Raw genomic sequence first — 15,696 nt, 5'->3', positions numbered from 1 at the left:
CAAAAATAAAAACAAGACAAGAACATCTCACTCCAACAATACAATGAAACTAACGAGACCACTGTGGGAAATAGGGGGTTTAGTGCAGGGACAAGCTAAACTCAACTTAGGACATAATGCTGCACATCTGAAAAGCAGAGATGGACATTTCCTTTCACCTATGTAGTTCAAATGAAGCCTTCGATAGCAAAAACCAACACCCACAACTCCAAAAAATGAAATTTGACATTTCCCTTAACCTATATAGCTCAAACGCAGTCCTCGATATCTATAGGCAAATCCTAAATAAAACAGCCCACACCCACAGACTCACACACCTACATACACACAAAACATCACTGATGCCAAAACCCCAAAACTCAAAAACACTGCACATAGTGATGTCACACACCACTACACCATTACAACATGGGTCAAGCAGACGAGTGAAATCAGATGCTTCCAATGATTTAAATAAATGGATCGGTCTTGGGGCAGCAATATGTTGGTCTGATTGATCTCCTGAACTCAGTCCATTGAATTTTTATTTTTGGGTTCATTTAAAGGACATACCAGTGTATTCAAGACTTCTTGTGAATGTCGCATTCTTTGCTAGCATGTTCAAGAAGGATTCCAGCAGGTACAACAAACACCTGGAATATGGGAATGAGTAAGACAGTCCATGATGCAACATTTGGAAGCCTGTGATAGAACTAGTGTACCATATTTTGATCATTTCATTTAGCCATCAGAAGACAACATTTGAAAAGAAAAAATACCTGTAGAACCAAACGAAAAGAAAAAAAGAAGCAAATGCGTAATAACAAAAAAGCATCTGTAACTGAGAAAATAAAAATTTGACCAAATGTGTGTTATTATGCTGTTTACGTGGTTTACTTTTCATCAATTATTTTCAAAGATAGTCATAGAGTCATTTTTGCTTCTGTTTTTCTACATTTCTTTGGAATCCAAAGTGATCATCTCCCAGATAAACTAGTGCCAGTTTTTCAGTGTTTCTGTATTTATTTCATGTAGTATTTTACAACCGTAGTTTATTAAACTGATGCATCAAAAATGCACCTATTGGAATCTGGTTTCTTTGTAATTTAGATTGTTGCATTCTTCTTGAAGTCTGGCAGTATGTCACTTCTATCATACATGCTTCATACTGGCTGGAACAGTCTTATGATAATTGATTCACATTAGGATCTTCATAATTCTGACGGATGGTCATCTACTCCAAGTGTCCTGTTTCAAGTCAGATCTTTCAGTTCCCTGTCAAATTATTCTTGCCTATCCTCTCTCCAACCTCATTTTTATCCACTTCGCTTTCCCTGTCTGTTATATTCTCTTCAAGTTTCTTTCCCTTATATAGGTCTTGTATGTATTCCTTGCCCTATTCAGTCTTAAGTTTGTTTAATTTTCGTATAGACAGCATATTTCTTTCCTGTTGTTTTTGCATCCTTCTACTGTTTGCATTATTCCTCTAGGACTTCATAGCATTTTCTTTTCAAGTTCTTGGTGATCTTATTTTTTAGATGTCTGTACTCCATTTTTTCTGATCCATTTGTTGCATTTTTATGTTTTCTCCTTTCAGAAGTGGAAATTAATATCACATGTGATTGAAGAGTTTGTACTGGCCTTGTCTGTGAACCTGTTTGATCCTTTGCTGCTCACACCATTTCATCTCTAAGAACTACTCATTTCTTTTCAGTTGTATTCATTTCCCCTCTTTCAGTTAGTCATTACCAAATTGTCTCTTTTTCCACTCTAACAGTCTCAGATTGCTTCATTTATCCAGGTCCCATCTCATTTATTTCCTACCTTTCTTCAATTTCTTCACATATAGTCTGCATTTAATAACCAATATATTATGTCTACAGTTCTCATCTTCTCTTGGAAATGTTATGCAAGTTGAAACCTGGTTTTTCAGTCTCAGATTACATGATGATATGACAATCTGTAACTTACCACTGTCTCTATGTCTGTTGAATGTATACTGTCTTCTTACATTATTCTTAAATCAGTTGTTCACAACAATTAAATTCATCTCTGTACAGAATTCTAGCAGGCTACTTCCTCTTTCATTAATTTCTCATAATCCATGTTTTTCTAAAAATTTTCCTTCTCACACCATTGCATTACAGTCCCCATCACATTGAAATTTTTCTCTCTCACAGTGTTCTTAATATATTGAATCGTGACTTTGTGGACATCTTGGCTACAATAATCAATACATTATGTTGTTTATAGAAGTTCACCAATATTTCTATTTTCTTGTGCATTATTAAACTCACTGCTGCTGATTCCCAGTAATTTTTCTTTTTACACCCACCTTGTCAGTTTTGAGTTTGATAAGATATAGAATGTTTTGTTGGATGTCTACATCAGGAAAATTAGTATTATATTTTAAATTCTCAGTTCTCTCTATTGGTGTTATGCAGTAATAACAAAAGCCTGCTTATGCTTAATGTTTCTTGGCACAAGTTTGATAATTCTCTCCAGCTGCATTTTGTTTTGGATAGAGGAAAGGGTTAATCTTCTCTTCTCTTCTTCTGATTGGATACAGATAGAATGTTGGACATATAGTGTGTGTGCGCTAGTATGCTATTACCCTAAGATGGTTTGTGTTGAAGTGGTAAAGATTGTTGCTATTCGTAACTGAACCTTCTCTCAGCAAGAAGTGTAACTTTTCACTATTTTAATCTGCTGTTACTTATGTTCCATTCATAGTGTTGAGGTTTTCTAGTAACTTTTACTCTATAGTGAGTCTGTGCATTATCAAATAACACTTACCTGATTGTTTCATTTTGTGTGAAATGGAGTTTTGCTACTCCAAGAAGTAGCAGCTAAAGAGAAAGTGGAGAATCACTTTACTAATGGCAATTAAAGATGACAGCTTTTGTTAATGTTTGGAAACAATAGCTACACTCTGTTTATATTTTAAAAAGCTGCAACCTTGTATCTTACATTATTAACAGAAAATTTCCTATTTTCAATCTGCAGATTTGTAAATAGATAAAGCAGATGTCTTTCAACTACTAGATTGCATATCTCTTGAAGTTGGAGTCCTAAAGTACTAACAACATTTTGCAGTCCATACTCCCAGTGTTCAAATAATTTATGCAATAAATGACTAACAAGATAGAAGGTGTGTCAGAAAACTAACGAGACTGATTTTTTATCAACCAATGTTTTTTTTTTTCTTCTTCAAACAACAATATTGTCCCCTCCAAAGTAGGACCATTTGGCAACCATATATACGCACAGAGTCATTGTTGCTAGTTTTATCACAGCACTGAAAAGCTTCAACTTGTAGTGCCTTTAACATATCAGTCACATTTTTTTTAAAAACATTGTCGTCCAGAGTCACAAAATGATGCCCTAAAAGTCATTTTTCAATTTCAGGAAAAGAAAAAAGTTACAAGGAGTCATATCAGGTGAACAGGGGAGGGAGGGGGAGGGGGGCTGTAGAACAACAGGAATGCCCTTTGAGCGAAAAATTCTGTGATGGACGTGGGTGTGTTGTCATTATGCAGCATCCACCTGTCTGCACTGTCCAGTCTCACTCAATTCACCCTCTTCCTGACCCTTTCAAGGATATATTTGTAAAACACTTGGTTTCCAGTTTTTCCTGGGGCAACATATTCTTCATGCATGATACTCCTACTGTCAAAAGAGCAAGTCAGTATTGTTTTGGTCTTTGATTTTCTCATTCAGGCTTTTTTCAGTCGAGGAGATGTCTCAGTGTGCCATCCCTCACTTTGCCACTTTGCCTCAGGTGCCTAGTCAGAAATCATATGACCCAACCATTCTTGGTCTTTGGCAGTCTTCTTAAGACGATCAACGCACACATTTCTTCTATTGTCCTTTTGCTGAGTTGTGAAGCTTCTCGGCACCATTTTGGCGGAGACCTTTCGCATGTGCAAAATTTGAAGTATGGTGAAAGTGTTTAACACATCACCCATCACCCTTATTGTTAAATATCAGTCCGATCTTACAAGAACATGCACACATTCAATGATTAGGTCAGTTTTTGAAGCTGAAAGTTTCCCTGAGTGAGATTCATGTTCAATGTGTTCTCACCCTTCCAAAAATGATTTGTGCCAGTGTAAAGCTTGTGCTCTTGATAAGGAATGTTACCCAGAGAACTGATTCAACTTTTCAAGTGTCACCCTTGTAGTTCCTGAAATTGAACACAAAACTTGATGAGATAACATTGCTTTAAATTCCACTGTTGTTCTTTTGTAACACACAACAAAAACATAACTTCACTGATGGTGCTCTCAAAAATCATATGATTGCTGTATGGAGCTGAAACTCAGACTGACCATCTGGAAGGATTGAACACACTGGTCTACAGAAGTAGAACAACACGGTGTTGCCAGATTGCTCATAATATTGTCATTCTCATTACTTTTTGGTCATCAGTCTACTGACTGGTTTGATGCGGCCCGCCATGAATTCCTTTCCTGTGCTAAACTCTTCATCTCAGAGTAGCACTTGCAACCTACGTCCTCAATTATTTGCTTGACATATTCCAATCTCTGTCTTCCTCTGCAGTTTTTGCCCTCTACAGCTCTATCTAGTATCATGGAAGTCATTCCCTCATGTCTTAGCAGATGTCCTATCATCCTGTCCCTTCTCCTTATCAGTGTTTTTCACATATTCCTTTCCTCTCCGATTCTGCGTAGAACCTCCTCATTCCTTACCTTATCAGTCCACCTAATTTTCAACATTCGTCTATAGCATCACATCTCAAATGCTTCGATTCTCTTCTGTTCCAGTTTTCCCACAGTCCATGTTTCACTACCATACAATGCTGTACTCCAGACGTACATCCTCAGAAATGTCTTCCTCAAATTAAGGCCAGTATTTGATATTAGTAGGCTTCTCTTGGCCAGAAATGCCTTTTTTGCTATAGCGAGTCTGCTTTTGATGTCCTCCTTGCTCCGTCCGTCATTGGTTATTTTACTGTCTAGGTAGCAGAATTCCTTAACTTCATTGACTTCGTGACCATCAATCCTGATGTTAAGTTTCTTGCTGTTCTCATTTCTACTACTTCTCATTACCTTCGTCTTTCTCCAATTTACTCTCAAACCATACTGTGTACTCATTAGGCTGTTCATTCCGTTCAGCAGATCATTTAATTCTTCTTCACTTTCACTCAGTGTAGCAATTTCATTAGCGAATCATATCATTGATATCCTTTCACCTTGTATTTTAATTCCACTCCTGAACCTTTCTTTTATTTCCATCATTGCTTCCTCGATGTACAGATTGAAGAGTAGGGGTGAAAGGCTACAGCCTTGTCTTACACCCTTCTTAATATGAGCACTTCATTCTTCATTGTCCACTCTTATTATTCCCTCTCGGTTGTCATACATATTGTATATGACCAGTCTCTCCCTATAACTTACCCCCACTTTTTTCAGAATCTCGAACAGCTTGCATCACTTTATATTGTCAAACGCTTTTTCCAGGTCGATAAATCCTATGAAAGTGTCTTGATTTTTCTTTAGCCTTGCTTCCATTATTAGCTGTAACGTCCGAATTGCCTCTCTCGTCCCTTTACTTTTCCTAAAGCCAAACTGATCGTCACCTAGCGCATTCTCAATTTTCTTTTCCATTCTTCTGTATATTATTCTTGTAAGTAGCTTCGATGCATGAGCTGTTAAGCTGATTGTGCGATAATTCTCGCACTTGTCAGCTCTTGCCATCTTTGGAATTGCGTGGATGATGCTTTTCCAAAAGTCAGATGGTATATCGCCAGACTCATTTATTCTACACATTAACATGAATAGTCGTTTTGTTGCCATTTCCCCCAATGATTTTAGAAATTCTGATGGAATTTTATCTATCCCTTCTGCCTTATTTGACCGTAAGTCCTCCAAAGCGCTTTTAAATTCCGATTCTAATACTGGATCCCCTATCTCTTCTAAATCGACTCCTGTTTCTTCTTCTATCACATCAGACAAATCTTCACCCTCATAGAGGCTTTCAATGTATTCTTTCCACCTATCTGCTCTCTCCTCTGCATTTAACAGTGGAATTCCCATTGCACTCTTAATGTTACCACAGTTGCTTTTAATGTCACCAAAGGTTGTTTTGACTTTCCTTCCGACAATCATATCTTTTTCGATGTCTTCACATTTTTTCTGCAGCCATTTCGTCTTAGCTTCCCTGCACTTCCTATTTATTTCATTCCTCAGTGACTTGTATTTCTGTATTCCTGATTTTCCCGGAACATGTTTGTACTTCCTCCTTTCATCAATCAACTGAAGTATTTCTTCTGTTACCCATGGTTTCTTCGCAGCTACCTTCTTTGTACCTATGTTTTCCTTCCCAACTTCTGTGATGGCCCTTTTTAGAGATGTCCATTCCTCTTCAACTGTACTGCCTACTGCGCTATTCCTTATTGCTGTATCTATAGCGTTAGAGAACTTCAAACGTATCTTGTCATTCCTTAGTACTTCCATATCCCACTTCTTTGCGTATTGATTCTTCCTGACTAATGTCTTGAACTTCAGCCTACTCTTCATCACTACTATATTGTGATCTGAGTCTATATCTGCTCCTGGGTACGCCTTACAATCCGGTATCTGATTTCGGAATCTCTGTCTGACCATGATGTAATCTAATTGAAATCTTCCCGTATCTCCCGGCCTTTTCCAAGTATACATCCTCCTCTTGTGATTCTTGAACAGGGTATTCGCTATTACTAGCTGAAACTTGTTACAGAACTCAGTTAGTCGTTCTCCTCTTTCATTCCTTGTCCAAAGCCCATATTCTCCTGTAACCTTTTCTTCTACTCCTTCCCCTACAACTGCATTCCAGTCGCCCATGACTATTAGATTTTTGTCCCCCTTTACATACTGCATTACCCTTTCAATATCCTCATACACTTTCTCTATCTGTTCATCTTCAGCTTGCGACGTCGGCATGTATACCTGAACTATCGTTGTCGGTGTTGGTCTGCTGTCGATTCTGATTAGAACAACCCGCTCACTGAACTGTTCACAGTAACACACCCTCTGCCCTACCTTCCTATTCATAATGAATCCTACACCTGTTATACCATTTTCTGCTGCTGTTGATATTACCCGATACTCATCTGACCAGAAATCCTTGTCTTCCTTCCACTTCACTTCACTGACCCCTACTATATCTAGATTGAGCCTTTGCATTTCCCTTTTCAGATTTTCTAGTTTCCCTACCACGTTCAAGGTTCTGACATTCCACGCCCCGACTCGTAGAACATTATCCTTTCATTGATTATTCAATCTTTTTCTCATGGTAACCTTCCCCTTGGCAGTCCCCTCCCGGAGATCCGAGTGGGGGACTATTCCGGAATCTTTTGCCAATGGAGAGATTATCATGACACTTCTTCAATTACAGTCCACATGTCCTGTGGATACACATTACGTGTCTTTAATGCAGTGGTTTCCATTGCCTTCTGCATCCTCATGTCATTGATCATTGCTGATTCTTCCGCCTTTAGGGGCAATTTCCCACCCCTAGGACAAGAGAGTGCCCTGAACCTCTATCTGCTCCTCTGCCCTCTTTGACAAGGCCGTTGGCAGAATGAGGCTGACTTCTTATGCCGGAAGTCTTCGGCTGCCAATGCTGATTATTTATCAAAATTTAGGCAGTGGTGGGGATCGAACCCGGGATCGAAGACGTTTTGATTATGAATCAAAGACGCTACCCCTAGACCACAGGTACTCGGAACTGCAGGGGCATCTGCTGCGAGTGAAAACCCTGTGGGAGCCCCATTAGAAAGTCAATCGTTGCCACCTAGTATTACTAGTGGCACGATTCCACGATTTAGGTCTTGCGCAACATCCCCAAGGCCGCGTGCAAGCCAGGATGTGCCTGACCGGCTTGGACATGTTCCAGACGGTGTAGAGTCTTCACTTGTCCCATGCTGCGGTGCAGAATTAACTGTGTTGTGTTCATCACTTTGGGTTTGTTGATGATTATTGGTAAGGCTTTCATAGTCTGCTCTTCTGAATCCCACAGCGGAACGCAAGTCGTACGCCATCCTGCAATATCCAACAAATAATACAAATGTCGCAACAATTGCCACCTGAGATGTAAACAAAATTCATATGAACATTTACAATGCCAATGCAACTTCTCTTTTGATAACTTGTATACAAGCCTATATTTATTTCTACCCTGATCAGGAGACCTCACTACCTGTGAGGCCATTTTCTAGGATGGCCTTCGGCTGTGCGTCTGAGGTATGACTTGCGAGGCTAATTTATTGAGGTTCTAATAATTGTACCACAATGGCCTATAATGACCTTGCCTAAAATCAAAATACCTATTAGCACATCTTATACCATTTGGCATGAATACATATTCTCTGTATGCGTCCCTAAATTGACGAATTAAATAGTCCAAATTAGGCTTATAATACCACAATTCTTCTAAAACAATAACAGCTGCTGAATAATTAATCCTGTTGCCATAGAATGTTATAGCTAATTCATCAATGCTCTGTTGATTGTTGGGAACAAGGAATGCCAGACGTAGGTCGTCCGGATAATTTCGGATATGGTCCCAGTTGGCATAAAAAAACTCCAACGCAGACATTAGCTGTAAACAATAACCTTTATTCAGAAAGTAACATTACCTTTCCTCTTACAAAATGTCATATACACTCTATTATAATTATCCGGGCTGTTATGCCGTGGTCGGTTGACGAATTCTGTGTCGATTCGTCAACCGACCACGGTATAACAGCCCGGATAATTATAATGGACATGATATTTCCGGCCGTGAAAGTCTACATTTTAGTATCATATACACTCTATTTCTTACTACACAGGTTACATATTTAACTTCACTTTGAACATTGTCTGACTTGTCAGGTTCATCTCCAGCTATTTGAAGTCCAATATAAAATGGATTAGTACCTTGAAAAAGGCGATTCTTAACTTTACATTCTTTCTCTAGATCTGTCCATGATTTAACTTTAGATATATCTGCACTAGTTTCAGGTTTAGAATATGTTACAAACTTAAATCTATTCTTCCTAGTATATATACACCATGGAACACCTGTAGAACGCTTCGGATTAAGATCAAATGCACCCATTTTATTACTACAAGCTAGACGGACTTTCTCTAGTGCTCCCTGATCTTTGAATATCTTCTTATTCGCTTTATCATCCAAAGTTAGTCACTCAATCCTAACATTAATTCTATAAACATATGTTACCACCTTATTAATAATTACAGAGGCATATTTATTACCAAAAAACTTAAATTCATCTGTTATGTCATAATGCTGAAGCCTTGCAAATTTCTTAGCCTTGTCGTCATGTTTTTCAAGGGCGGCCATTTTACGATATTCAAACCTAACACCATCAGTTTGTGTGAATTGTACACACCTCATATTCCTTTCATTTTGATTTAAATTTATGAAATACTACCTTAACACCCACTGCTTCGCTGGCATAGACTGTATGGCCTACAGAGATTGTTTTTGTTTTATTATTTTTATTGAATTATCATCTTTTTCCAAAATTGCAACACCTTCTAAGCTTTTTGCACTGATTAAGGTCATATAAGCATGATCTTGTCTAAACATACGTCTGACCAGAAAGTGATTCTGGTAGCTGGAGTCCAAAGTTTTTGTTAATCATGCCTTTTGCATTCTTGTGGAACTGTTTCCATAGCAAATTTCGTCCCCTAACAAATAGATCTTTGTATCTAATTGAGAAGTAAAATACTAATTTTCACAAATTTTGCTTTAAAAGTTTCTTAATGTAACGAGATTTTTTCTTAAAACATTTTTCGTCCCCTATTTCACTCCCTTGGGGGTTGAATTTCTAAAAACACTGAAACACACTTTTTTTAAGTTACTAACTGAGAAGTCAAATACCAGTTGTTGTAAATGTAGCCTTAAAATTCTTTAGTAGTTCTGTAGTAGTTATTTATTTTCAAAAAAAACTTTCACCTGTTGTTTTACCCACTCAGTGGCTTAATTTCCATAAATGTTGAAACATATATTTTTTTATTTTCTGACTGAGAAACCAAACAGCAGTTTTCATAGTTCTGTCTCTGAAATTTCCTTAAAGTGACATACTTTCAAAAAGCCTTTCATCCCCCATTCCTGCCCCTTAGGAGTGGGATTTCAGACAATCCCTTCTTAAATGATGCCATTAGTATAAGATCCACACACTCTCCAGACTTCAAATTTCTATTGTTAGTAGTTTGGGCTGGGTGATGAGTCAGTTAATCAGTCTGGCCCTGTGTCACCCCCTTAGGGGTTGAATTTTTCATTAAACATTTCACCCCCTATTTCCCCCTTATGGGTTGAATTTTCAAAATGAGTGGCATGTGTATGTTTTATTTACAAATTTTCTTACATTTAACTTCAAAACTACTAGCACAGTGAAATATTTCCATAAAAACTTTCATCCCCCATTTCACTCCCATAGCAGCTGAATTTCCAAAAACAGTGAAACACTTATTTTTTGTTTCTAACTGGGAAGGCAAATTTAAATTTTCATAAATTTAGCTTTAAAGAGGCTTTCGTAACAAAATATTTTCATAAAAAACCTCATCCCCTATTTCACCCCTTTTGCGGTTCAAGTTCCGAAAACACTAAAAAACATATCTTTTTATTTGTAATTGGGAAGTCAAATACCAGTGTTCATAGATGTAGCTTTAAAAGTACTTTAGTAGTTCTTTAATAGTGATGTATTTTCAAAAGAAGCTTTCACCCACTATTTCATCCTCATAGGGTTAAATTTCCCAAAATGCTGGAACATGTATTTCTTTAATTCTGACCAAAACCAGGAAACCTCCAGTCCATATTTCACCCCCTTAGGGTTGGAATTTCGAAAAATCCCTTCTTAACGTATGCCTACAGCATAAAACCTGCACATTCTCTACATTTCCAGTTTCTATCCTTAGCAGTTTGGACTGAGCGATAATGAGTCAGTCACTCGTGACATTGCCTTTTATATATACAGAGATTTGCATTTAACTGCCCTCTTCTTAAAGGAAATGATAGAAACTTGAAGTTTGGAGAGTATGTGGATCTTATACTATTGGTTAGGATCATTTAAGAAGGGATTATCCAAAATTCCACTCGTAGGGGGGTGAAATAAGGGATGAAAGGCTTTATGAAAGTATGCCACTTTTAAGGAAATTTCAAAGATAGAACTATGAAAACTGGTACTTAGTTTCTCAGTCACAAAAAAAATGTGTGTTTCAGCATTTTTGAAAATTAAACCACTAAGGGGGTAAAAAATGACTCCTTCAAACACAGGCTAGCATTTCTCAGTCCACAGATGTAGGACTTTGTATGTACTTTTTTGTAGTGTATGCTTTATTCTCAGCTTGTTCTCTGTAGTTTGTCTTCAATTACATTTTTCTTACAGGATATGGCCCTGGAACAACATGCAAGTCCCATCTGTGATGGAATTATGATCAAACGAGAGCCAGTAAGTAATATTATAAGGTGTACAAATTTGCTTCCGCCGTTTGCCCATAGGTGGTGACAACGGTAAGTAGTGATCGAAAGAAACAGATTGCAGACATCAGGCAGTTAGCTTGGACCTCAGTTAACATAACCTCTTTCAGATATTAGTTGATTTGTATGTGCATCATAAAGTTCTTCTTGATTGAAAATATCAGTTTACGAGCCTAAGTCTCGTCATTTGCAGGCAGTGTTACTGTTTTGTTTCAATATGAAGAAAACATCAGCTGAGACTCATTGAATGCTCTCAAGTACGTATGGTAAGGAAACTATTAGTGAAAGAACAATTTGTGAGTGGTTTCAACTCTTCAAGAACAGTGATTTTAACGTCGTAGACTGCCATAGTGGTGGAAGAGAGAATGTTTTCGAAGCTGCAGAATTGGAGACATTGCTGAGTGAATATTCACGTCAAACTCAAGAAGAATTGGCACAATTAGTGGGAGTGACACAGCAAGCCATTTCAAAATGTCTCAAGGCTATGGGCATAATTCAGAAAGGAGGAACTTGGGTCCCGTGTGAACTGAAACCAAGAGATGTTGGGCGGCATTTGTGTGTTTGTGAACAGTTGCTTCAGAGGCAAAAACGGAAGGGATATCTGCATTGTATTGTGACTGGGGATGGAAAATGGGTTCATTACAATAACCCTAAGTGCAAAAAATCATGGGGATGTCCCGGCCATGCTTCCATGTCAACGGCAAAACTGAATATTCATGGCTCCAAGATGATGCTCTGCATTTGGTGGAACCAGCTTGGCATTGTGTACTATGAGGTGTTAAAACCAAGTGAAACAGTCACAGGTGCTTGTTATAAAATGCAATTAATGTGTTTGAGCAGAGCATTAAAAGACAAACAGCTGCAATACAGCGAGAGGTACAATAAAGTGATTTTGCAGCACGACAACACTCAACCCCACATTTCAAAAGAGGTCAAAACAAACTTGGAAACATTAAAATGGGAAGTCCTACCCCAACTGCTGTATTCTTCAGACATTGCTCTCTCTGATTATCACCTGTTTAGATCAATGGCGCATGGCCTGGCTGACCAATACTTTTGATCTCATGAAGAAGTCACAAATTGGATCGATTCGTGGATCGCTTCAAAAGATGAACGATTTTTTCGATGTGAGATTCATACACTGCCCAAAAGAGGGAGAAAGTAGTGGCCAGTGATGGAAAATACTTTGAATGATATATGTGTAACCAATTTTTTTCATTAAAGCCTCAAATGTTGGGGAAAAAACAGCAGAAGTAAAGTTGTACATCTTGTATTATAAGCTATTATTTTATTTGTCAACATTTGGGGTGTACCTCAAAAACAAAAACAAAAAATAAACATAACTCTTTTTATCAATAAAGAAGAAAGAATAGCTCTGTTTTGCTTATCATAAGGGCTTCGAGGTCGTACTTACATCACTGCAGCAAGTGACAGAGAAGATCGATAGGACCAGCTTTGCTCATGGAATTTCAGTGAGGCATTGTCCCTACAACTAATTGATGCCCCATGATTCTAAATTGAATGTTTAATCTTACACTCCCACACATCAGCAGTAAATGTGCAGTCTTTTCATAGAAATTGATTCCTTTCAAAAGCATCGAGAGGTGTAAGATGTACAAATAACTTTTTTACTTATCTTCATTTCCTCATTGTTGGCTGCAGTTCATCATGTCTAGGGATAGATTCTTCAGGCTGAAATTTTTTAACTTTGTGAGTTCCAGATGACTAGATAAATTTTAAGTATGCTTGTTGCATAATTTCTGTTTACACTCGTTTTTTATTATGTCACATTCTTCTATATCACTCTGACTTTGCAGTCTCCACTTTAAAACAGAAATTTACATTGTTATTGCCAAACACAAAAACACATCCAATTCCATCAGAGGCATGCCCACCACTCTAACTCATTCTGCGGTACTAACAATATTCCAAAGAGTTTACAAAACGAAAGAGTTCACAAAGTTTCTTGACAAAAGAAGAATCTTCACCAAGTTATATCATTATTTTGTAAATGAACCCAGAAATAAATGTAATAGTTAACATCAGATAGTGTAAATAATAATAGGAATTTTAAGTGTACCAGATATTTCGTAATTCCAAATATTTCTAAAATAAGAGTAATTTTAAACATTCATACAGAGTTAGTACATATTGATTATAACAAATTAATTTCTTTTTATACATTTTATCATGAAATATAATACATGTTACACAAAATCAAATGAAATTCATTTAATTAAACAGCTGTTACACCTACACAAGATTCAAAAATATTTTTGGTATCGCCTAGTTCTATTAAAGAATGGTAATGTTACAAGGAGGGTGTCCCATTACAAGTGGAAGGCTTGAACCAGATACTCTGACAAACTAGGCTGTGACTTCCTAGACTTGCTCTGTAGGTTTAAGGACTTAGGGTAGGCCTACTCATAAACTGCATGTAGACAAGAAAGTGAAATTCACTGGGATAGAAAATGAAACTGCGTGTGACATCATTTTGGCAAGATGCAGTATCAATGCTAGAAATAAATGTAGAATTGGAGCCTACTGTAAACGAGATGTAAACAACAAATTTTGAGAATACCTCAGATAGCTAGTGCATATCTTCCCCAATCATACTGTTATCATTAGAGGAAACTTTAATCAACCAACAACTGATTGAGATAATTACAGTTTTTTATTTGTTTGGTGTGAGGAGACATCCTGTGAAATAATACCAAGTACTGTCTCTGAAAACTACCCACAATAGATAGTTCAGAAACACACTTATGACAGAAATGTGTTATATGAAACTAATGACAACAAATATAACTAACTGCTTTGAGGACATCCACATTGAAACGGTTATAACTGAATATAGGAAGATTAATATCTTCAGTAAACTAAGTAAAGAGGCAGTAGTATGATATCTCCAGGAGGGTTTTCAAATTTTAGCACTGGACAGGGTCATTTAGAGGAACTGTGACTAGAAGAAAGTTAGCCAGACACAAGATATATATACTTAATAGAAAAATTCATATTGGAAAGATCCCTTTGTAGTATACACTCACCCCTGTTTTGTTCTTTTCTCCAAATCTGGGTTCTCCTATAGTTCTTCCTTCTTGTGCCATTATATTACAGTCTCCACCACACTTAAATTTTCATCCCTGTTAATGTACTGAATACTTCTCTCTCTCTCTCTCTCTCTCTCTCTTTGTGGTTTGCCACAGTTTGGTGGTGGCCTTTCATGCAAATAGTCAGTTGGTTTCTTGTAATGCCCATATGGAATTCTGTACAGTAACTGCACCATAGCTGAGGTATAATGTGGCTGCTTTCACATGTGGCCTTATCTATTGTTGGGTAAGAAATGCTTGGGACTTGACTGTGGTTGGAGGTGGGTATATGGGAAAGATCTTGCACCTAGGTCAACTTCAAAGCTTGAAATAGGGACAAACAAGGATATTCTGTAGCTTTGGTGGACAGCGGAACTCTACTTTGGGGCATTTGGGTAGGATTTTGAGCAGTAAATCCCTAATCTCAGGGCACGGCAGGCGGTAAATGAAGCCCTAGTGGATGATGTGATTGAGCTCTTCAAGACAACATTAGTACTAAATGATCAGAGGAGTGCAAGTCAGTGGCTGGTAAACAGGTTTACTGGAGCCAGAGGAGGGAATAGCATGGGAGATTTGTTTACGGATGAGCTGGACATGATATAATCTGTCAGTAAAGGCTCTGTTAAGTTTATTGGTATATTTCAACAGCACCTGCTGTCCACTACAGATGTGGCATCCATGATTGGTGAGTCTGTAAAGAGTGACTTTTTGAAATGAACTAGGTGACAACTGTCAAAGTGAAGTAACTGTCGGTGGTTGGTGTGCTTGATATGGATAGACGTATTTATGGAGCCAGATGAGAGGTGGAGATCGACACCTAGGAAGGTGGCTCAGTGAGATGAGAAAGACCAGGTGAAGTGAAATCCAGAATAGATGTTTAAATTATGGAGGAAAGAACAAATGTTGTCATTCTTGGTGTAAGATTAGATCATGAAAATGTCATGAGTGAATCTGAACCAGACAAAGGGTCTTGGGTATTGACTGGATAGGAAGTATACCTCCAGATGGCTCCTAAATAAGTGGTGTCAGCTGGTGTCATTTGAGCATAAGTGACAGTATGAGAGATTTGTTTGTAGATTTGGCCTTAGAAAGTGAAATAATTGTGGGTCAGGATATGATTGGCTAGGTGGTTTAG

The 15,696-nt window shown here is 37.7% G+C and overlaps 1 protein-coding gene across 2 annotated transcripts in view; it reads left to right on the top strand.

The window, feature by feature from the left end:
• Positions 1 to 15,696, top strand: part of LOC126425113 (zinc finger protein 501-like) — a 203,760-nt gene that overhangs the window by 24,926 nt on the left and 163,138 nt on the right. For both annotated transcript variants that reach the window (XM_050088043.1, XM_050088042.1), the window contains exon 2: positions 11,381 to 11,443. In XM_050088043.1, the coding sequence (XP_049944000.1) occupies positions 11,384 to 11,443 (60 nt within the window). In that variant the 5' untranslated portion in view covers positions 11,381 to 11,383. The remainder of the gene's footprint in view (positions 1 to 11,380; positions 11,444 to 15,696) is intronic.

Source organism: Schistocerca serialis, chromosome 10, assembly GCF_023864345.2.
Source record: "Schistocerca serialis cubense isolate TAMUIC-IGC-003099 chromosome 10, iqSchSeri2.2, whole genome shotgun sequence".
Classification (NCBI taxonomy): Eukaryota; Metazoa; Arthropoda; class Insecta; order Orthoptera; family Acrididae; genus Schistocerca; species Schistocerca serialis.
This window is presented reverse-complemented; position numbering and strand designations above follow the sequence as displayed.